Source organism: Aristolochia californica, unplaced genomic scaffold (assembly GCF_029961685.1).
Source record: "Aristolochia californica isolate CCGP_79_NKW_82.1479 unplaced genomic scaffold, dmAriCali1.0.hap1 SCAF_12, whole genome shotgun sequence".
In the NCBI taxonomy this organism is placed as follows: Eukaryota; Viridiplantae; Streptophyta; class Magnoliopsida; order Piperales; family Aristolochiaceae; genus Aristolochia; species Aristolochia californica.
Window position 1 is genome coordinate 29,596,639 of NW_027181793.1, and position 21,689 is coordinate 29,618,327.

Genomic DNA, 21,689 nt, shown 5'->3' on the forward strand with positions numbered 1-21,689 from the left:
TTCACTAATAAATAGCCAAAACATCCAAAAAAATTATGGAAAAATATAGAAACCTATAATCTATCTCTATGATACCAGCAAAGGCATTAATCACTTGTATTTGTTAGACTTGATGTCTAATAATAATATAAACATCATAGAAAATAGATCTTAAATCCTCCATAATTCCATTATCATGAAAACCATACATATATCATAGAATTGAAATAAGAAGAATAAAGAGAGTGTACTTTTCATCTTGAAGAATATAAACAGAACTTGAAGTGTACAAGATAATCTTTTATACTTCGTTTACAAGTGATAAACTTGCTCCCGTTCAGCCAGACTGGGTGTGCAAATAGCCTTAACATCACTTGTAAGACCATGAAGGTTTATATAGATTTTCAAAGGGTGCACTAATGACTTTTCATAAGGACACATCCTCTTAGAAGAGATACATCCTCTAAGGAGGGATACATACCCTCAAGAGAGACATATCTCCTTAGTCCCAAGGGATGTGTCCACTAAGTCAATGCACCCATTTAATCTACCTCTATAGGAGGATGTGCTGGCCATTATTCCTTGTACTGAACATCCAATGACAACATCTAGAAGTGGACCCCACGCCTCTAATATCATAGTAATTTTATTTTATAAATTATCTATTTGAAACCATAATTCTAACATCATCATTTCATGTTTGAAATGGAAGGCACAGTTGGAGAGACGTTACTTATCCCCAACGAACCTTCCGTTCGAAACGGGAGGGACTGCTGGAGCGATGTCTCTTGTCCCACTCTGGGAGTTCCCCGTTGCAGGTCTGTAGGTTACCGAACTTACGGAACTGTAGCCGATATGGGTTCCCTGGTGACAAGAATTTTGAACGATAACAAAGAATAAATCGTATAAACGGTCACCCAAAATTCTTGTCACCGGCGAATTTTAAACGACTTCTTTACGATAACAGTGGGATTACGTCGTGTTTGAACAGTATGAGTTTTAGTATTAAACAGGTAAATTCCTATTAACTCGCATTTGAATTTGGTATCCTAAATAACGGTAAATTTCTCAAATTTCTAAATCCACACACTAATGGATCACTTATCTTCTTCCTCCCCCTGCTGTTGAAGATAAGAGGATCCCAGACCCTTAAAACTCTCTCGCTTGCATCTGAATTCAAGATAATCGGTTTTATGATTTTGTATCACCCTAGTGGCGTCTCGTTCCTTCGCCTTCTAAATTTTGTAGGAAATTATCACCCAACGCAAAGAAGCTCTACAATGACGAGGTGATGTGCCACCAGCCGCCAAAACAAGATTCTTACGATCACCCGTGAACCCACTTTGATGCGTATCGACGGTGGTGGGTCTCCTAAGCGGGCGTACGGAATTGTCTTATCCCCTGATCTGCCCTCCAGGAAAGAGACTGCATGAATGGTTCGAACCGCTCGTCTCCACGTATCCGCCGCTCGTGACGTCGTCCTGTGGGCTTCGAAGGATTCGGCGAGTAAAGGGCTTAAAATGAACGGTACACATCGCTGTCCTTATCGTCGGTCATTTCCATGTATGCTTTGTACGAGAAATCGAGAATGTTTGGATATGTGAACGGGTCGCCCGGGAAGGAAGTAAAAGCGCCGGTGAATTAAGTAACAACTTGATGAATTCGGAATCATCTCTAGTTCGATTCGGTGGCATCGCATTTGGAAATATTTTTCCAGTAGTTTTGCATTAGAAACTGCTCCTTTGCATTAAATTTTCTTACGTACGATACCCAGATACCCAGTTTTAAATATTTGTTCGGATATTATGCAGGTGCAGAGCTTGACTTCATATTCGTAATTAGGCAGAAAGTTCGAGTACTCAAAGTTGGAGAATTTTGAGAGTTTTTTATAATGAGGCTTTTGGATCTGTTTGTTGCGGCAACAATCCCCGTGATTAAGGTGCTCCTGATGACTGCCGTTGGCTCCATCCTTGCCTTGCATCGTTCCGCCATATTAGGAGAAGATGCAAGAAAGCGTTTGAACAACGTGAGTTCGTATTTGAGTTACTTATTCGTGTCTGAGTCATGTTTTCCTTTGTGTTTGACATTTTCAAGTTCAAGCTTGAACTCTTTGCCTTCCGAGACTGTAGTTTTTTTGTCCGTATTGGCAGAACAGAGCATGATCAAATGTTTCGCTGGTGTTGAAATTGAAGAGTGTTTCCAATTTAGTCAATTTTCTGCTTTTGTATGCCTTAATTCTTCTAAGTTAGTGATGCCACCGGCTCTTCTGGGTATGCATTTCCCTCAATTAACTAGAGAAGAAATGATCTCCTGACAGGTTGTGTTCTTTGTATTCAACCCTGCACTTGTGTTCTCCAACCTATCCCAAACAATTACATACAAAAGCGTGGTCTTTCTGTGAGTGTTTTTTTTTTCCTGGTTAAACTTCTACTTTATCCTTTCTATGAGGATAGTTTATATTGTTCATTTAACCCCCTCAGGTGTGAGAGTAAGAGTACAAATTGAGGAAATCTTGGATAGTTATTTTTGTTCATTATATTATAAGCGGATTCAATTTTACAGAATTCCTCCTCTGTTACTAACATCTTACATATCTGTACAATAGTGAGAACTAGAACTAAATTCGTCCATAAAATTATTTTCACTATATTATACTGAATAAAATATATGTAGAGCACTTGTTTGGTGAAATTTGAACCGCAGAACTGTCTGATGGATTCCGACATTAGCATCGATTATGCAGGTGGTTCATGCCGTTGAACATCCTTATCACTGTTATTGTTGGCTCAGTGCTTGGATGGGTTTTAATCCGAGTTACTAAACCCCCATCTCATTTAAGAGGCCTCATTCTAGGCTGTTGTGCTTCAGGTAAATATCATCAAATCTCTGTAGAAGCGTTAGATACGAAACATTTTGGTACAACATTATGGACATTTTAGACTGCAAACACGGCAAGAAAACATGTTATGGAGGTCAAAGCTATTGTATTACATGAGCTATTAGAACCATTTTTTCACCAGAAATTACTTCACCATTACATGAATTTCAGTGAGCATGGGAGTCATTTGCTTTGCTTTTGGATTCTACATATAGGAAACTGGGGAACCTTGCTTCTAATTATTGTGCCAGCCATCTGTAAGGAGAAAGCAAGTCCATTTGGAGACCCTGATGTCTGTCGCACATATGGGCTGGCTTATGTTTCGCTGTCTATGGCAGTATGTGTTTCTCTCATTGTCTTGTTATATTTTTAGCATGTATCTATTTTAGCACATGCTTCCTCAAGTATACATATGGGACTCCATTATCTTACAAATTCAATAAGAAGCTTTCACTTGGTATTTGAGTTATTAATCATGATGCTCTTCAGCTCAGATTTGGTGATCTAAGTTTAGTTGAAGAGCTAGATCCTAGTTACTCCACTTGCAAAAATTGATATAGATGGAGGATAGATAGATAGATAAATTGATAGATATGATCGATATGATCGATACACATATGTAAAAGGCCATACAAATTAAATATTTTAAATGATGAAGCATGATCTAGGCAGACTAACTTTAAAGAGAAATTTAAAAATTAGCATCCTTTAAAGGTGTATGCATGGAGCATAATATTCTCTGTTTTTGCTGTTCAATGGAGTACTTTAGACGGGAGCCATTTTTTTGTGGTCTTATGTCTACAATGTGGTACGGATTTTCTCAAGTGAAAGCACCAAAGTAGATGCCATCACAAGTGGAATACAATCTCCTGGAGAAACTTCAAAGCTACTCCCTGAAGGCTACATAGACGAGTCCAATACGTTTGAGTCTGATTCATTTGACAATTACATACCAGTTGATGACTATGCAGATACAAGCAGATCCCAAGGACTTCTTGGACATACAAAGGTTAGTTTTCACTTAATTACTAGGTTTATTTTATTCTGTTTGATGGATGATCTGGAACTAAGCATTGGAGGGTGCTCTATGATCTCCATCTAACGCCCAGCTCCCCATTTATAAAGCTGCTATTTTTTATTCTTATTATTGAAAAATGATCTTAAAATTTTTTTTTCCACAGCAAGTTGAAGTATGTGTTTTCGCTAGCATTAAACAATGTCTAGAAATGGTCTCAACAAAAATTAACTTGAGGAAGCTATTGGCACCTTCAACGATTGCAGCGGTGAGCTGGTTTTCTTCCTCACTTTTCTCCTCCTGATTCCCTCAATCTTGCTTCCTTCATATAATCGCCATTTCCTTCTGAAACTGTTTCTGCTATGGCTGCCTTGCTCCAAATGATCTGCCTTACTCTGGAGCCAAAACTGTTAACAGTGCACTAAAATATTTATGGGGCATAGCATGCCAATTCTGGATCACAAGACTGTTAATGCACTATGGCAACTACTTATTTTTTTTATACTGAGTCAGAGTTTAACTAAAGTGATACGGCTTCTAATAAATAAATGTTATTTGTTGTTCACAATGTAGATTGCTGGATTTGCCATTGGCATGGTCCCTCAACTTAGATGGGCTCTTATTGGTGGAGATGCTCCTCTTCGGGTTATTCAAGCCTCTATTCTTTCATTGGGGTAAAGTCAGGCTATATATTACTTCTAATTTGTTGGACATCTTCTAGTTCTTATTGAGGAGCACATGTATGCAAAAATTGAACTTTGTTCCTTGGAGAAATTTGGCTTGAAACTTCTGCAAGATTATATAGAATGAAATAACATGAGAAAATGAATATTTAGTGTATTTATGTAGGAAAATAACTCCTCTCTGGTGAAATTAGCTTGTTTATTTCTGTTTGACAGTGAGGGGGCAATCCCAACTGTGACACTGATAATGGGCGGCAACCTTGTCAAAGGTAACTTCATATGTGACATAAAAAGTAATGAATCTTCCTGTTATCTTTAGGAAATGTCACAGTTTTTGGTTGTTGTGGTTCAGGGATGCGAGGGTCAGCAATTCGAGCTACAAACATCATTGGAATAGTAATTGTTCGTTACTTTATCCTTCCAATTCTGGGTATGCTTGTGGTTAGAGGAGGGCAGCGCTTGGGCTTCATACACCCAGACCCTTTATACCAATTTGTGCTTCTAATTCAGTATGCAGTTCCACCTGCAATGAACATAGGTAAATTGATTACAGATTCTATGCTGAGTTCACACCTATTCATTTTACCATCCACGTCCTAATGTGCTAATCTTTCAGGTACAATTACTCAGCTGTTTGGAGCAGGAGAAAGTGAATGCTCTGTGATTTTCCTATGGACTTATGGGTTAGCTTCAGTTTCACTTACTCTTTGGTCCACACTCTTTATGTGGCTTGTGGCTTGATCATGTGAGAGGTTGATTACTATGAAAGCTTGAATGGACATTAAATCTAAGGTTGTTGACCCTTTTATTCTCTCATTTCGATTTCCATTTTGCTACCTATTGGATATTGCTCTAAAGCCTCTCGCCACGACATACATGATTGATCCTACAAGCCTTTTCCTAGTCATGCTACTCTTTTACTTTTCTTTTTGGAAATGAAGCCTTTGAGCAGGCAAAGTAATCACACTGCACCCAAATGCAAAAACAGTTGAAGAGATTCCAAAGCTTCACATTACGGATACTAAAAACTTGGCAGTTCCAGATACTTGAGAGAATGTTAGTACATATCAACCTCGAGGAATTAAACAACTAAAGAATCCTCTCCACAGATTTCATATGCTCGAGAAAAGCAAGTTAGTACCAGCAGCTCTTCAGACCATCCAAAGCAAGAACCTCCATCAAAGGGCCTCCTTCTTGAGGCCATCAAAATATGGGTGTTCCATAGCTTTCTTGGCAGAGATTCTTTTTGACGGATCGTACACTAACATTTTCTGTGAAGTAACACAAAAGATGAGAACAATGAGATGTGAGCAGAGTTAAAAATTAAATAACAAAGGTTCAGATTTGTCCGTCCAAGTAGCTTTCCAATTTTTGAGGCATAACTCACTGAAAGCAAATCCAGCCCATTGGCATCCAGAGTTGGAACAGATGTGGAGAGAGTCTTTGGGCTCCACTGAGGAAATTCATGCCAGTCAGGTAATCTGCTTACTCCTGGCCACACTTCTTCATTTGGAGTTCCCAGCAACCTGCAATAAAATAAGATTTTTAACGCATGGAGCTCCAGGGTATATCGAGGTTCAAATTATATGGGTAGCTATAACCTGAAGATATGAAGGAGCTGTTGCAGTTCAGAATCTCCTGGAAAGAGAGCTTGTGTTGTGACCAGTTCAGCTGAGATTTTGAAGAAATTAAACTCCAGAAGTTACAGCTTGAAGGTAAGTTAAACAAACTTGAGCTATTCAAAAAAAATTCATAGGACAACTACGTACCAAATATACAGCCAACGGACCAAATATCCACTGGCGTGGAGTAATGAGTAGCTCCAAGAAGCACCTCAGGAGCTCTGTACCATAACGTTAAGATCTAGCATAATTGGATTCGTTCAGTGATGATCAGATCATTAATAAAAAACACCGCAAAGGAACTCTAAAAATTTGTGTTGTTTCGCTTAATTATTTGTTTCGCTATGGATCAATACCTCATGAGTATACTTCTTAAGTCGAACGGTAAATGCCCGACTCAGACCAAGGTCTGCTACTTTGAGCATCATTGTCTTTCGATCCATCAAAAGATTGTGAGGCTTCAAATCTCTGTTTGCAGGGTCATCAAAGATTTATTATCCAATCAAATCATTGACCAAATGGTGCCAAAACGGAACAGGGAAAGAGCTAGACTAAATACAGATAATCTACCTATGCATTACACCGTGGCCATGGCAAAATGCGACTCCTTTGCACAATTGATACATTAACGTCTGCAATAAAGTTAACGAGTCATGTCATGCTCAGTTGGATCTACTAATTAATCGGAAATGTACTGTTAATACGTTTGTGATTTCATGGTCGAAGGAAGTTACCTTCACGGTCTCTCCAGGGGGTGTTCCTCCCGATTGCTTAAAACTTCGGATGAACTTCTTTAGGTCAGTGTCCATGTATTCAAAGACCAAGTAGAGAACTGTCTTCCCTTCTTTGTTCTGACCTTGCTTTAGATCCAGAAGTCTGGGCGACATCTCAACCAGAAATAATAATGAGAACGGTTCGGTAAAATCTCCATTGCAAATATAACAGCTGGGTACAAACATCTCATTTTAGGTGCGAGTTCCACATAATTTATGTGGTTAGAAAATACGGAGAACGATGAACTGTTAAGAGGGTTGAACAAACAGAAAGGAACACATATTTTAAATGCAGTGGCTCCTCTGCAATAGTTCAGGAGTTGCAGCGGTGAGGAAAAGGGACAAATGATAGTAACTACAAATATGAACCTTGATCATCTGAAAACTCGAACGGAATAACATAAATACCTAGTGCAATTTCCGAAGAACATAGAGGTGGGAAGTATAACTAGCTCAGTTGTTAATAATTGCAGAAGAGAGAGTCCTGATAGGAAATAAATAATATTTATAAAGTAACTGCTAAAGAAAATGGTGGAAAGTAAACACATGGCGACCAAAAAGGCAGATCGGACCTATATCTCTGAATCATAACCCGCAGTGCATTCAAAATATAAAGAAATACCAAGAAAGGTACCCACACACAGTGGACCTGGAAGCTGTCCAGCAAGTAGAAGCAAACAGAGAATTAGAGTAAGATTTCTCATCAGGATCCACAGCAACTGGTCAAGAGAGAGAAAAAAGGAACCTTGGCAGGCAAGAAATCCAAGGCATGGAGATGTCGGAAAGGAAGGTGAAACTGAAGCCAAAGATGTAGTTTATTAAGAAAAATGCAGCAGCGAAGTAAAAAAAAAAAAGCATCAACCTCGATTCAAATCCATAATCGAAATACGAAACGAAGGGGCAACAGAGAAACCAAAGCCCAAATACCCTCAAACCAAATAAATGGGTGATACCTGACAATATGAGGATCAATCGAAAGCATCCTCAACAGAGAAACCTCGCGCAGCGTAGTTGGCGGCACCCCTTCTTCATCCTCGTGAAGACGACTCTTCTTGAGCGCGACGATCTTTCCGGTGGTTTTTTCTCTTGCTTTGTAAACCTTCCCATACGTTCCTTCTCCAACCTTTTCAATTTTCTCATACGCATCCATGAATTGTTTTTTCCTTCGCGCTTCTTGAACTTCTCTAGTCTCGTACACACCTTCGATCGATGTCTCTGAAATATTGCTGTATCCACGCTCTCACGAGAGTAAATGGAAAAGCAATTCTTGTAGCCGTTGAAGGTTTCCCTCTTTGGCGCCCTCAACGGCCGTTTTTTTTGAAATTCAAACTCTCAAATTTAACCAGAGTAGGAAAAGTTTGAAAGAGAATTAGAAATTCCAGACAGTTACTATAACAAACAAGCGTACAAAGATTAAAACGTGCCAGACAGTTATGCTAGGCATGTAGCATATCCACCCATCCTTGCTAGTGCTTCAGGAGCACTCTATCCCTCGTTATTTGCTCGGAAGGGGAGGGCTTACCAATATTAGTTGTAACTACAAAGGTAAATGGAATAAGAAATTGAAGACCTTTTATCTGTTCCTTCAATTACCTATTGCCATCCCTAATTACATTAGAATCAACGAAAGCTAAGTTAACTTATACTTTGACTTTATCATAACTTTTACATAAGCAAGGAAAGGGGGGACCATTGCCTTTCTTTAACCATTGCCAATACAAAGAGTGAGGGGCATAATCCCCTTTTATGTCGAACCATGGTGCCCACCAGTGATACTATATTAAACGCCTAGCTAATACAATCCAACAAACCGGTCTATTAAGTGCAAAAAGCCAACTACCTAACACCGGTGGACTAGGGGTGGACGGAACCTAACCCAGGTGGACTGGAACTACCTAACTCTGACACCCACTGTTCCCGTTCTGTGTTCGTATCCCAGGTGAAGCGGTAGGGAACGAGAACGGTGGGTGTCAGAGTTAGGTGGTTCCAGTCCACTTAGGTTAGGTTTTGTTCACTCCTGGTCTACCGGTGTTAGGTACTTAACTTTTCGCACTTAACAGACCGGTTTATTGGGTTGTATTTGCTAGACATTTGACATAATAATGATACCCAAACTTACCTATATTTATAAGATAGGTTGATTTGCAAATAAAATACTATTTTTTTAAATGGTAGAGATTGAATTAGATAAATAAATTTATAGGAGTTTTTGACGTAGTTTTCTGTCAAACCATCAAACCATGTTCCATCGTATTGTGAGGCGATTCAACCAGACTGAACCCGGTGACCAGCGGTTCACGTTGTTGGGGGTAACTAAATTATTCTCCTGAGGCTGAACCCGGTGACCCTGAAAACTGAACGAACAAGAGGAAATTCTTTTTCCAAGGCGGTCATCTTTTTTCAGTAATGATAATATGAAGATTATGGCAAGCTTGTGCAAGTGGGCCAGGCCATCGAACCTTTGGATGATCCCCACGTGGCTTATTCCTATTTTATGAACGGTGATTACTACTACGAGGCTAAAGGTGCGCAGCGGAACAATCGAGTCGAGTGCGAAATATTACTCGGAACAGTGGGTGCGTAGTACGCGCGACGTGTATCATATCCGGCATCCTCTGATAATTTCATTTGTGCTCTTCCCCGGACTCCAACTTCGTAGTCGAGATTAGGGTTCGCGATACGTTCGATGCCAGACTCTGTGTCGCCACGGAAGCCTATTTTGAGCTCTTGAAAGCCGAATATCAGGCAAGAATTACCCATGCTGCCCACTCTTTTCGTTTCAGTGTTTTCCATCATTGGCAAAATCTTTTATTTTGTTCAGGAAACCCTGGATTTTTAGCACTTGGATTTTCGGCTTGTTGTTCTATTTCTATTTTATTGTATTAGCTATAGGTCGTTACGGTGGTTGCTTCCCTGCGTTTGTCTCTTTTTGCAAAATTAAAAATATTTTTTGTTTTCTCGTCGATCAACAGGAATTCAGTGATACTTTGTTCGCGTAACCGGAGTCTTTTATCGGGCTCTATGGTTTTTTGATTTTCAGGGTCGGAGGATTCAGCAGTTTGACAAGACGATAATGAGCGAGGCGAAGGAGAAAGAAATGAGTGAGATACAGGATAAAGAGGAAGTAGGGCAAGATTTGTCAGAGGCACGGGAGAATGAGGTCGGTGAAATAAAACTCGTACAAGATGATAAGACAAAAGTGGGAGAAGAAGTTACTGTAGCCAGAGAAGACGATGATATTGTAGAAGAAGCTGTGGAAGATGCGGGTGAGGAAAGAGGTGGGCCTGAGGTAACAGAAGCAGAAAAAGAAGGGGTACAACCTCCGAGCGGAAACCCCTCAGAAAGCACTGAAGCTGACGAAAAGGATCCTCAAGTTTCTTCAGAAGCTATGGCGAGTGAGCCAACTACGACAGTTGAACCGCCTTCTCCTGAACCTAATGTGATAAATCAAACTGGCGAAATTGAGGAGACGTCACAAGTTAGGAATGACAATGACGGAGAGCAGGTTCCGATGGATGAACCAGAAAATGCTGCAGCTTCTGAAGAGAATATAGATACAAATGTCAAAGAAGAGAACGGCGAAGAAACTGTACAGAGAGATGGGATGATTGATGCAGATATAATTCAATCTAAAGAGAATTTTGCACAGGAGGTTCCTCTCAAACAGGATACGACGGCCGAAGAAACTGTAGTAAATGCTAATCAGTCATTTTCTTTTGATGCTCACATGGGCGACGGTGACGAGTCTGGTACAGAGGAAGAACAAGCTGCATTTATGAAGGAATTGGAGAATTTTTTCAGAGAAAGGAATTTGGAATTCAAGCCACCTAAGTTTTACGGGGAAGGACTAAACTGCCTCAAGTAAGTTCCTTTTTAGGTGTTTTCTATGGTACAACTACTTGTTTGGTTGTATTGGTGAAAATTAAGTTCTTGTCTTTCTTCTTTTGGATAGGCTGTGGAGGGCCGTTACTAGGCTGGGTGGCTATGACCAGGTATGCATGCGTTTATTCCTTTTTTTTTCTCTTGCCGTAATCATTTTTTATGCTTAACAATATGACACATTTGAGTTACGGATTTGGGTTAACAGCTAAAAATTTAAGATTTGATTACCAAATATTACTTCTCAGGCACACATGTGTTCTTTGAATTTTTTGCTTGTCCATCTGATGTATGTTAGGTTAAATTTCATGTTTCTAATTCTGCATTATGTTCATAGGCTTCTTCGTGAGATCTCTTTCATGGAATAATGAAATGAAAACCTTTGGCTCACTGAGCACTTAGGGGGGTTTCTATTGTGAAGTCTTACTGGGCTATGGGGGTTCAATATTAGAAAAAGAATAGTAAATTAGACAGTGCATATTTCTTATTTTGTGGAGATATTAAGTAGTAAGTATGACGAGTCCATCATATTCAACAAAAAAACAGAACCGTAGTTGGTCCTTCCATCAGATGAATTTTTACAACAAGTTATCCTGGTTGTAATTTTTCAATTTTTGTATATTTTCCCTTGAACCATTCTTTGCAAGTGTGGATGGTTCTCTTTCGATTAAATTTATGAATTTCTAGTTTATACATATAATCACATGGATGTATATGGTCATTTCAGGTGACTTCATGTAAATTGTGGCGACAAGTTGGTGAATCATTTAAGCCCCCAAAGTAAGATGCCCTACCATGAATCTTCTCCTTTTATGAAATCCTAGTGAGTTCACTATATGGAATTAATTTTAATGAAATTCTTGTGAATAAATTACATGGAATTGATTCTCTCACATTGGATCATTTCATTTTGTTGCTTGGATTTTGTACTTGCTTAAAATAAAAAAAAGAAAGCTTGGTGTTGTCTCTAGAGCATTATCTAAACTATATGCATGAAAGAAGGTCATCTTTTAAGGGCAAAAGCATACTCTTCTTGAAGTCTTTGCAAGCTTTGCTCCCGCAAACTTGATAGTCGCACATAACTGATAGTTGTTATCCATTTCTTTTTGAATAAGTATATAATGGAGGATTATAGAGAAAGAAATTGATAGGGAGAAGAAAGAGAAAACGAAGAGAGAAAAGAAAGTTTTGGAATGACTCTCATTGAGGGTCGCGCTTGACCTCAAATCTCTTTTATTAAGTGACTTGAGGTCAATTTATAAAAATGCCCCTATACACTTAAAATCTCTTAAATCCTTATATCTCTCACTGTACATACTCAAATTACATGAAAATAAAACTAAAGACATATCTAAACATGTAGAATAAGATGATATAAATTCTAGACATCACAAAAAATGTAAAAATATGAAACTACCCTTCAATAGATTTTCTAACACTCCCCCTCAGCCCAAGTTGTTACAGAATATCCCAAACTTGCATTTGCCAAAATATTTCGTAAACACATCTTTAATTTGAGCACCATATCACATATAGGGAGTGACAACCTCCTACTTCATCACTACATGTTGAGTAAAGTGGCAATCTACCTCAATATGCTTACTTCTTTCATGAAATACTGGTTTCTTAGCAATGAATGTGGCTGCCTGATTATCATAGTACATAGTCACAACTTCATCCTTATGTTGATTCAGTTCTCTTACAATAGATCTTACCCACATCAATTCATTGACAATATTAGTCATGGCTTTATACTCAAGTTCAACACTAGACTGAGCTAAAACATTTTGTTTCTTGCTCTTTCAACTTACAAAATTTCCTCCCAGAAACCTGTGGTGGACTTCTTGTCAGGCTTAGATCCCGCATAGTCCACATTTGAAAACACTGCTATATTCATGTGATCATGAGGCTTAAATAATTATCCCTTTCCAAGTGACCCTTGAACAACTTCCATATGAATCTTGCGAGAGCAATCCATGAATTGATTGATGACACTGACAACAAAAGATATGTCACTACAAGTAACAGTAGCATAAATGAACTTGCTAACTAATCGACGATATACAATTTTATCATGAAGTTCATCACTTTGTCCATCTTGATCTTTAGGACCAACCTCCATGGGAGTCTCAATTGGCTTAATACCCAACACACCTGCAACATATTTGTGATATATTTTTTCTGTGTCAAAACAAGTTCTGCTTTACTTTTAGCTACTTTGATACCTAGAAAATATTTTAATGAACCCAAATCTTTAGTTTGAAACTGTTTGGCTAGATGTGCCTTGACCTCTCCTCATCGTCAGTCATATCACTACTAGATAAGATAATATCAGTCATATATTCTAGCAACACCACATTACTTGAAGATCTCTTCATGACAAAGAGTGAATGGCCACAATGACTTTTGGAAAATCTAATAGACATGACGACTTGGCTAAATTTATCAAACCATGCTTGATGAGACCATGTATAGCTTTCTTGAGTCTGCAAATCTTGCCAGTCTCCCCTTGAGCAACATACCGATGAGGTTGCTCCATATAGACTTTCTCATCCAAGTCACCATACAAAAAGACATTTTTAATGTCAAGTTGACACAATGGCTATCCTTGGTTTATAGCTTCTGATATCAAAATCTGGACAAAAGATAGTTAAACAATTGGAGAGAAGGTCTCAAAAAGTCTTCCATATGTCTGTGTAGACCTTGCCTACCAACCGAGTCTTGTATCTCTCACTAGATCCATTGGCTTTATGCTTCACAATATATACCCATCCACAATTGTAGCACCGGTGGGTAGGTTACACAACAGCCAGGTGCCTCTGTCCGGTTATGCTTCCATCTCAACATCCATAGCTTGCTTCCACCGAGTAGAGGAAAGAGCATCTTCACAAAAGAAGGAATAGCGCACAAGGACAATGACAAGGACAAGGCAAATTGTTTGTGCCGTTTAGACAGTGAATCAAAGTAAACAGAGTTTGAGAGAGGGTAACGAGTACCTTTTCAAGCAATCTTGTGAAGAGCAATAGAAAGGCGTAGATCATTTACTTTAGGATCGACAGAGAAAGAGGGTAATGGTCCGGTGTGAGAGAGGGAACTATCTTGTGTGGAGCCACACACCGTCTGTGATATAACTGAAATGGTTTCTCTGCAGTAATACTGAATGATGGACTAGGAGCCTCCTCCATTGGAGCGGGGGCAACAATCTCTAGACCGGTAATAGATGGAGACACATCTATAGAGGATGATTGGAAGAATGGAGTATCCTTAAAAGATGTCACGTAAGCTGATACAAATGTCTTCTTAGTAGAAAGACATGTAAAGGGGTATGCACAGGTTGAGTCGGGGTCATGTTTACCAAAACCCGAACCCAACCATGGTTCCTGATCCTGTAACCCGACCCCAAAACCTGAACCCAGCCACGTTCCCTGACCTTGAAACCCGAACCCGAACAAAAAAAAACCTAGAAAACCCGACCTTGACCTGATCACCATCCTTGTAACCCCGTCCCCGCCCCATCCCTGTAAACTTGACTTAAACCCGGACCGTGCCCGCCCCATCCTTGTAAACTCTACCTGACTCGACCCTATTTTATATCTTTCTCTCATATGTGGGTCGGGATTGGGAAAACCCGTCTCTGACCCATAACCCGGTGGGCTTTTTTTCCCCATCCCATCCCCAACCCGCAGGGTGAAATTAGAAACCCGAATCCGGGTTTTTCGGGTCAGGTTCCTCGTTAAACCAGACCCGATGCCCACCCCTAGACATGTATCCATTATGTTTACGTGAATATCCCATGAAAAAATATTTCACTACACAAGGGAATAGTTTGTCTTCGGAAGTACTAAAGACATGTGTAAAACAACACAGCCAAAAACACGAGGAGACAACAAAAATAATGTGACAAATGGCATTAACATCCGTATAAGGATTTAACCACCTAGAACTGATGAAGACGTTAATGAGAAAGCAAGCAGTAAGAACCACATCACCCCAATATGATTTGGCTACATTCATATGTATGAGCATATACAAGCCACTTCCAAGAGATGATGATTCTTACTTTCAGCGATACCATTTTGTTGTTGGGTAAAGACACAAGAAGATTGATGTATAATACCATGATTCCGACAAAACAGGTCAAATTTCTTATTCATTAATTCCAAGCCATTATTAGTGCGAAGAACATGAATAGAGGTATCTAACTGATTTTTTATCTCATTATAATAAAATTATAATACATCAAATACTTCAGAATTCTCCCATAGAAGATACACCCAAGTACATCTACTAAAATCATCGATAAACAAAAGAAAGTACTTATAACCAAAAACACTAGGCACTGGACAAGGCCCCCAAAATCAAAATAAATAATGTCAAATAAGCGCTGCTTTTCGATTGACTAATGGGAAAAGGTGTTCGGTGATGCTTGCCCAGCTAACAGGAGTCACACTGAAAGGAAAGACTAGATGGAAATGCAAGAAAAACTGAACCAACTTCGCGGAAGAGGATGACCTAATGGTAGATGCCACCGCAAAGGAGAGACTAAAGAATATAACTCTTGTAAAGAATCTTTTGAGTGACTCTCCAAATAGTATAGTCTGCCTCTCTCATAAGTGGAACCAATTGTCTTGCTCGTAGTGAGATCCTGAAACGCACAGTGAGAAGGATAAAAAGTTACAAAACAATTCATGGATTTGGTAAATTGACTGATAACGGATTGAGAGGAAATTTAGGAACACATAGTATAGACTAAGGTGACATGAATGGAGATGGAACTAATGTACCTATTCCATGAACTGATGAAACGGACCCATCAACCAAGGTGATTTGTTTAATAGCAATGAACTCTTTAAAATCAGAAAACAAGGAAGACATACCTGACATGTGGGTAGTAGCTCCTAAGTCAAGGACCCAATTAGATGAAGGTCTCAAATGAAGGGTAGAAGTACCTGAACTAGCCAAGGTGATTGTGGGTGTGGAAGTCTAAGCAACAAATGCAGAGAAGATGAGGCAGCCATCAATTGTGCCGTACGCTAAACTAGTTGTTGCATTTCATCTGATGCCCAAGGTACAACAATCACTATAGGCCCAATATATGCCCCTATATATAGAAATGCCCTTATACACTTAAAATCACTTAAACCCTTATATCTCCAACTATATATACTCAAATTACACGAAAATAAAACTAGAGACAATTCTAAACATATAGAATAAGATGATATTAATTATATAAAAAGACGAAACTACCCTTCAGTAGATTTTTTAACACTTTTATATTGTCCTCTCCAACATTTAACACTCTAAAAAGTTAACATGAATGCTGCACATTTCAAGATGGTACAGTATTCTGGATTTGTAATAATTCTCTTAGATGATATTATTTTACTTTCTTATTGAGGGGACCTGAACCTTAAAACTTCTGCATCGTAAATTATCTCCACTTCTCATAATGCCATTGCCCAGAACAATAAAAAGATTTAGAAAAAAAGAGATTATTTTGGACCAGAGTTGTCCATCTAGGTTTCCGATACCCAACTGGGGCACCCAAACTCAAATGTCTTGGATAAATCATCATGTTTTGTGAGATCAGCATGAGTTCATCTGTTGTATACAGAAAGGGATATGGGCATTATCACATTGTAAATTTAGTCTTCATGGTAGATTTTTATTTTTAGAATTTGCTCTTCTTGTCCTTTCAAGTTTTTACTTTTTTTCTTTCGATAAAGATGAATTTTTCGTTTGAAATACGGAAAACTAGACATATATTGAAGGACGTAGAAGCTATTGAACTCATTGCAGCAAGACAGGGATTTGGTCATGTCTGCCTCTCTAACAACTGCCTGCACTCTATCATTATCTCCAAGCTGAGCTTGCCTCTTGTAGCGCAAGAGGAAATAGTGGGTTCTGTTTTATTTCGAATAAACAATGTTGGAACACCCTTTCTAACAAGCTTTATCACTCAAACCTGATCTGATGAGCATACCAATTCTTGAAACCAATAGCCATATCACGAAGTTGTTTTCTGTCTGAATGTTACCCTTTTTTATGTATATGAAGCTGTAATATTCCTTGCTTATGTAACTCATTCTTCTTATTCCACATAATTTCAGAAGAGATCTTTCACTTAGTTATGAGAAAGTATATTTTACTCAAGAGTGTTTATGCCTGCAGGACCTGCACTACTGTATCTTGGTCATTTAGATGTTTCTATGAGAAGGTGAGCTTACTTTGTGTTCTAATTTTTGTTCGCTATGATTGTCAATATCATTGTTTCTATTTGGTTATTGTTCTGTACCTGAACTAGTTAACTCATGCTTCATGTGTGTAATTTTTCATGGCCTGGTTCTCGGACTTGCATAGCTGATTAAGACTTGTAGTTCATTACTTGATAGATCTGTATGGTCCAAAATGCAATGTGCAACATGTCCTTGTGAATGTTGTTGTGGCTGAGTTTATAGCGTCGTTATTTTTTCTTTTATTTGCTCCTGCAGGCATTGCTTGAATATGAAAGGCACAAAGTGCATGGTGGAGAGCTTCGTGTTGCTGCTAGTCCTCTCTCCGAGCCTATCAGTGTTGATAACCAGGTCAGTGTTGTTATTTATTTTTCGTTGCCTATATTTGAAGTCAGATATTTTCACTGAAATTATTGTGTAGCTTTCCCCAATTCCTGCAAGTCTGCTTGACTCTATTTAGCATGTACCTTTTGTAAACCACATACTTTCGATTTTCAGGTGGGTGGGAGTCAAGCCTCAGGATCAGGTAGGGCTCGAAGGGATGCTGCAGCCCGTGCCATGCAAGGTTGGCATTCTCAGCGTCTTCTTGGTAACGGAGAGGTTGGTGACCCAATCATTAAGGTTTGTGGATATTACATCACATGCCATCTCTAAGCTAGTGACCATGTAATTACCTTGCACATACAGCCACTTACCTTCCCTTGGCACCCATGGTGATGGCAATGATTTTGATGTCATTTTACTAGACTTTGTGAAGAAACAAGATGAGCATTTGAGCATTCTTTGCTCATGAAAACCTTAACATGCAATGGACCTGGTGAAAGTTCTGGCTGCCTGTAGGCAATGTGTACTATATTGTTATTTTTAAAGCATAAAAAAGACATAAAATAGGAAATAATGTATATTGGAAAATGCTATCTCTGTTGATTGGTTGAAGAAGGCATTGGCTGATTTTGGTGATGACTCTTTTTATTTTCATTTGGGGAAGGGGTTACTGGGACACTCTGTACTAGATATGGTCATATTGGTGGTTTCTGACCATTTGGGTGACTGTGGATTTGCCCATATGTTTTCACTTTTAATGGACACAACACATGCATGGATTGATCTTTCTGTCTCTCTCTCTCTCTCTCTCTCTCTCCCTCTCCCTCTGTTCTATGCCATTTTGTCAACAGTTTGTGCTTGTCTTGTGCAGGATAAGAGCTCAGTTTCTCTACCAAAGCGTGAGAAACAACTTAAAAGCCTCAGTATGAATCCAGAACTCATGATTAGAAAAGAATCATCTGAAACTTGATTGCTTGGTTAATTGTTTTAAAGTTGATCTGTTATTCAGGTTTGCTTAAACGAAAAAAGGCATCTACATTGGAGCGTGCTGTCAAGGTTGCACGGACCAAAGGAGCCACCCCACGGTTATGATCCTAAAACCTGACCTGTTCATTTTTTCTGGAGTGAATACTTGTTTATGGGTTTTGTCATGTTGCAATTATTTAGTTTCGTTCTTCCTATTGAGATTCAAGTGTGATTGTTCCATATTTGAAGTGTAACTTATTTTTTTGCTTCTCTCTATCTTAGTGTTAATCTGCTGCTTCTTCTTAATATTGACATTGTATATTGCTGCAGTGAAGTGCAAATAGGTTCCCAAGCTGTAAGAATGGACACTATGGTTGTCGATATTGGACCTGCTGCTGATTGGGTTAAAATTAATGTGAGGAGAACTGTAAGTATCTAAACTAATATTTGCTGCAGCATCTATTAGTTTTTTTTTTTTTTTTTTGGAATATTGATTTATTCTTCTATTTTCAGAAAGACTGCTACGAAGTGTATGCATTAGTCCCTGGTCTTTTGCGTGAGGAGGTGCAATTAACTCTCTTATCTTTTCGTTTGTGCTACCAAATTTCTTAATGGATGTACTTTGCTTTTGATGCTTGGATCTGCCTTCAAGTCTGAATTTATTGCATACCATGTCATCTTAAGTATTTTTAAAGTATGTCATATTATTTAAGGATGTGATGAAACCTAACATACTGGTTGGCTTGACTAATTTTCCCAAATTAATTCATTTGGATGAAAAATCCCTGGAAAAATGCAATTCTACTCATAATTTGAAATGGAGGATTGCCCAATAAGATTTTCTTTGGTGCCTTGCCATCAAAACTGTCTTAGCACTGCCAGTTTAGGAATTGTAAGCTCTGATGTCTGAGGTGCTTTTCATAAAGGCTTTTCTCATCTTTGAACTGTTTTGCTTTTTTGCTGCAATTGTCTTGTTTTAAAGATTGAATAGGGATGACGATCAAATTTTCTGGAGGTTGTTGATTGCTGAATGCACTTATATTTGATTTTTTTTTAAAAGAAAAACATTGCAGTTTCGATACTGCTCTACCTGTAGATTGTGACTTTACTCAAGAAAATCATCTGATATAATAGTGGAAACTCTTTGTGTGGCTAAAAATGCCCACTGATTTTTAGTTTGACTGAACCTGTCATTCTGATTTGTAAAAGCTTGGCTTCTATGAGAACACTTCATATAAGAATCACTAGATTGCTGAAGAAAGAACTGAGAAGTAAAATATATCAGAAAATGTCAGCAGATTTTAGCCATTAAATATTAAACTCTAGTATCTTTGAATATCTTTAAATGATAAAATGGTAGAGTTGGTAGCCGTTGGCTATTTTGCTCAATAACCAAATGGGGGACTTCTATTAGTGAAGAATGTCCTCCTCTCTTATATTAGTGGATGCCATGTCTTGTAAATTAAAATATTTCCCATCAGCTGATTTTAGCCATTAAATAGTATACTCTAGTATCTTTGAATAACTTTAAACGATAAAATGGTAGAGTTGGTAGCCGTTGGCTATTTTGCTCAATAACCACATGGGGGACTTCTATTAGTGAAGAATGTGCTCCTCTCTTATATTAGTGGATGCCATGTCTTGTAAATGAAAATATTTCCCATGATCTGTTCTAATTTGGCAAACTTCTGTTCTATTAATCTGACATTTGCCCTCCATCTGTAATTTTTTTTTTTTTAATTCATTTACTTTTTTTATATATGGGAAAGTGGATTCCACTAAGAAAGCTCCGAGGGAGAGATAATATATACTAGGGAATAAGAAACAAAAGGCCACAATTACACATAACAAAGGGGAGGCTCAAATGAGGTCTGATTTCTTATCCGCTTAAACATTAAAATAAATTTAAAGATTAAAGAAACTGTTTATTGAACATGTGTGCAGATCTTAGCATTTTGTGGTTCCTTTATATCCCTTTATATTGTTTGATTTCAAATCTTTGATAATATGGATTCTTGTGTATTCTGATCTTTTCTTGACACGAGAGATCGGTGGAATAGGAAGGTTACATGAAAAAGTGAAGTGACGGAAGTTTTAGTTTGTTAAAATGATATCTCAGTGAACTGGGAAACCTCTTGTTGAAAAAAAGGTGCAACGAAATAATTGTGGAATGCAGTAACCGAAGTGTGGGTGGTGGCAATCTTCTTCTTCATGCTTTTTACAGTGGTAGTTGTCAAAGTATAGGAATGTTGTATCTTTAACTAACTGGCAAAATAGAATTGACCGTGCTTTTTAAACTGAAAACAGTTCAATATTCTCGACTTTCTTGCGCTTGATGAAGACTGTTTTTCTTTGATTAACTCAGGTCCGTGTGCAGTCAGATGCGTCTGGCCGGTTGGTTATATCAGGTGATCCAGAGCAACCAGATAATCCATGGGGTGTTACTCCCTTCAAGAAGGTCCGACTCTTTGCTGCTTATAGATTTCTCTTCTCAGAAGACCGGGTTTACTGAAAGAGGGTTATTGTTCGTTTGTTTTGGCAGGTTATCAGCTTGCCTTCAAGAATTGACGCTCATCAGACATCTGCAGTGGTTACCCTCCATGGGCAGTTGTTTGTACGTGCACCTTTTGAGCAATCGGATTTATAGGGAAAGAGGTACAAATCTGGTTGTGTGTATTCTTCCGCTATTTTTATACAGAAAAGAGGGTGCGGAAGAGATGAAGTAACAGTGCTCATTAGCATACTTTCAGGTTTGCTTGTTGGATTGTGTGTCAATCAATGGAGGGCATTCTAATGACACAACTGACGCTGATGCCTTTTAGAGCAGTACATTCTTGTATCAATCTCATATTTGTCAGGGAAGAAGAAAAACAATGTCCCATAGTATTTCAGTTCAGGCTTATCTAACGAGAGTTGCTCTTCAGTTGGTAAAGGACAACAGACCGGAGTCCAGAGTATCTCTTTGTATTTCTCTAACTGTGATTTGACGCACTCTGAAGTTTTATCTGAATGCAATGCAAGCACCCTCTGTGAATATTTATTTGTGCCCGTGGTTTTTCTTGGTCACTCCAGAACACTGATTACATGTTGTCGAGATTCTATTGATTATATTTTTGGAAGAGCTCAGTAGGAATATACCCTTCGGAAAATTCTCTCATAAACCCCCTGGAATTTGAAGATCCGGAATGGTGTGCCGTTGAATTTGTTTTCAGGGGGCAAAGAGGTTGGATTTGGTAGCAGTACAAGCTGTTTTCCTCTTTGACAACTTACGATATATGAGATATTGTTCTCACCTACGTTGGTCGTTCTCCATCCCTTCGCCTCCTCCCACCGT

The 21,689-nt window shown here is 38.6% G+C and overlaps 3 protein-coding genes across 5 annotated transcripts; 2 read left to right on the forward strand and 1 right to left on the reverse strand.

Moving 5' to 3' along the window:
• Window positions 1-1,870: 1,870 nt before the first annotated feature.
• On the forward strand, window positions 1,871-5,351 carry LOC137945435 (protein PIN-LIKES 3-like). The gene is made up of 10 exons (XM_068791328.1): window positions 1,871-2,005; window positions 2,297-2,376; window positions 2,723-2,847; window positions 3,073-3,194; window positions 3,627-3,866; window positions 4,039-4,140; window positions 4,446-4,546; window positions 4,772-4,824; window positions 4,908-5,093; window positions 5,172-5,351. Exons 1-10 carry the CDS (start codon window positions 1,871-1,873, stop codon window positions 5,294-5,296), a joined length of 1,269 nt encoding a protein of 422 aa, XP_068647429.1. The 3' UTR covers window positions 5,297-5,351.
• Window positions 5,352-5,538: 187 nt separating this feature from the next.
• LOC137945436 (cyclin-dependent kinase B2-2-like) lies at window positions 5,539-8,180 on the reverse strand. The gene is made up of 8 exons (XM_068791329.1): window positions 7,904-8,180; window positions 6,912-7,053; window positions 6,748-6,809; window positions 6,534-6,645; window positions 6,325-6,418; window positions 6,157-6,226; window positions 5,943-6,081; window positions 5,539-5,826 (listed from the first exon to the last, which is right to left on the reverse strand). Exons 1-8 carry the CDS (start codon window positions 8,098-8,100, stop codon window positions 5,734-5,736), a joined length of 909 nt encoding a protein of 302 aa, XP_068647430.1. The 5' UTR covers window positions 8,101-8,180; the 3' UTR covers window positions 5,539-5,733.
• Window positions 8,181-9,541: 1,361 nt separating this feature from the next.
• LOC137946048 (AT-rich interactive domain-containing protein 6) lies at window positions 9,542-21,403 on the forward strand. Of its 3 annotated transcripts, none has more exons than XM_068792214.1 (14): window positions 9,542-9,695; window positions 9,923-10,811; window positions 10,903-10,942; window positions 11,557-11,609; window positions 17,004-17,049; window positions 17,324-17,416; window positions 17,564-17,686; window positions 18,261-18,312; window positions 18,399-18,474; window positions 18,686-18,782; window positions 18,869-18,919; window positions 20,721-20,813; window positions 20,898-21,010; window positions 21,106-21,403. In XM_068792214.1, the coding sequence occupies exons 2-13, from the start codon at window positions 10,024-10,026 to the stop codon at window positions 21,000-21,002; spliced, it is 1,617 nt and encodes a 538-aa protein (XP_068648315.1). In that variant the 5' UTR covers window positions 9,542-9,695; window positions 9,923-10,023; the 3' UTR covers window positions 21,003-21,010; window positions 21,106-21,403. The 3 variants fall into 3 exon arrangements, with proteins under 3 accessions (XP_068648315.1, XP_068648314.1, XP_068648316.1); XM_068792213.1 differs by having other exon boundaries at window positions 9,991-10,811; XM_068792215.1 differs by having other exon boundaries at window positions 9,991-10,811; window positions 17,564-17,665.
• Window positions 21,404-21,689: the final 286 nt, after the last annotated feature.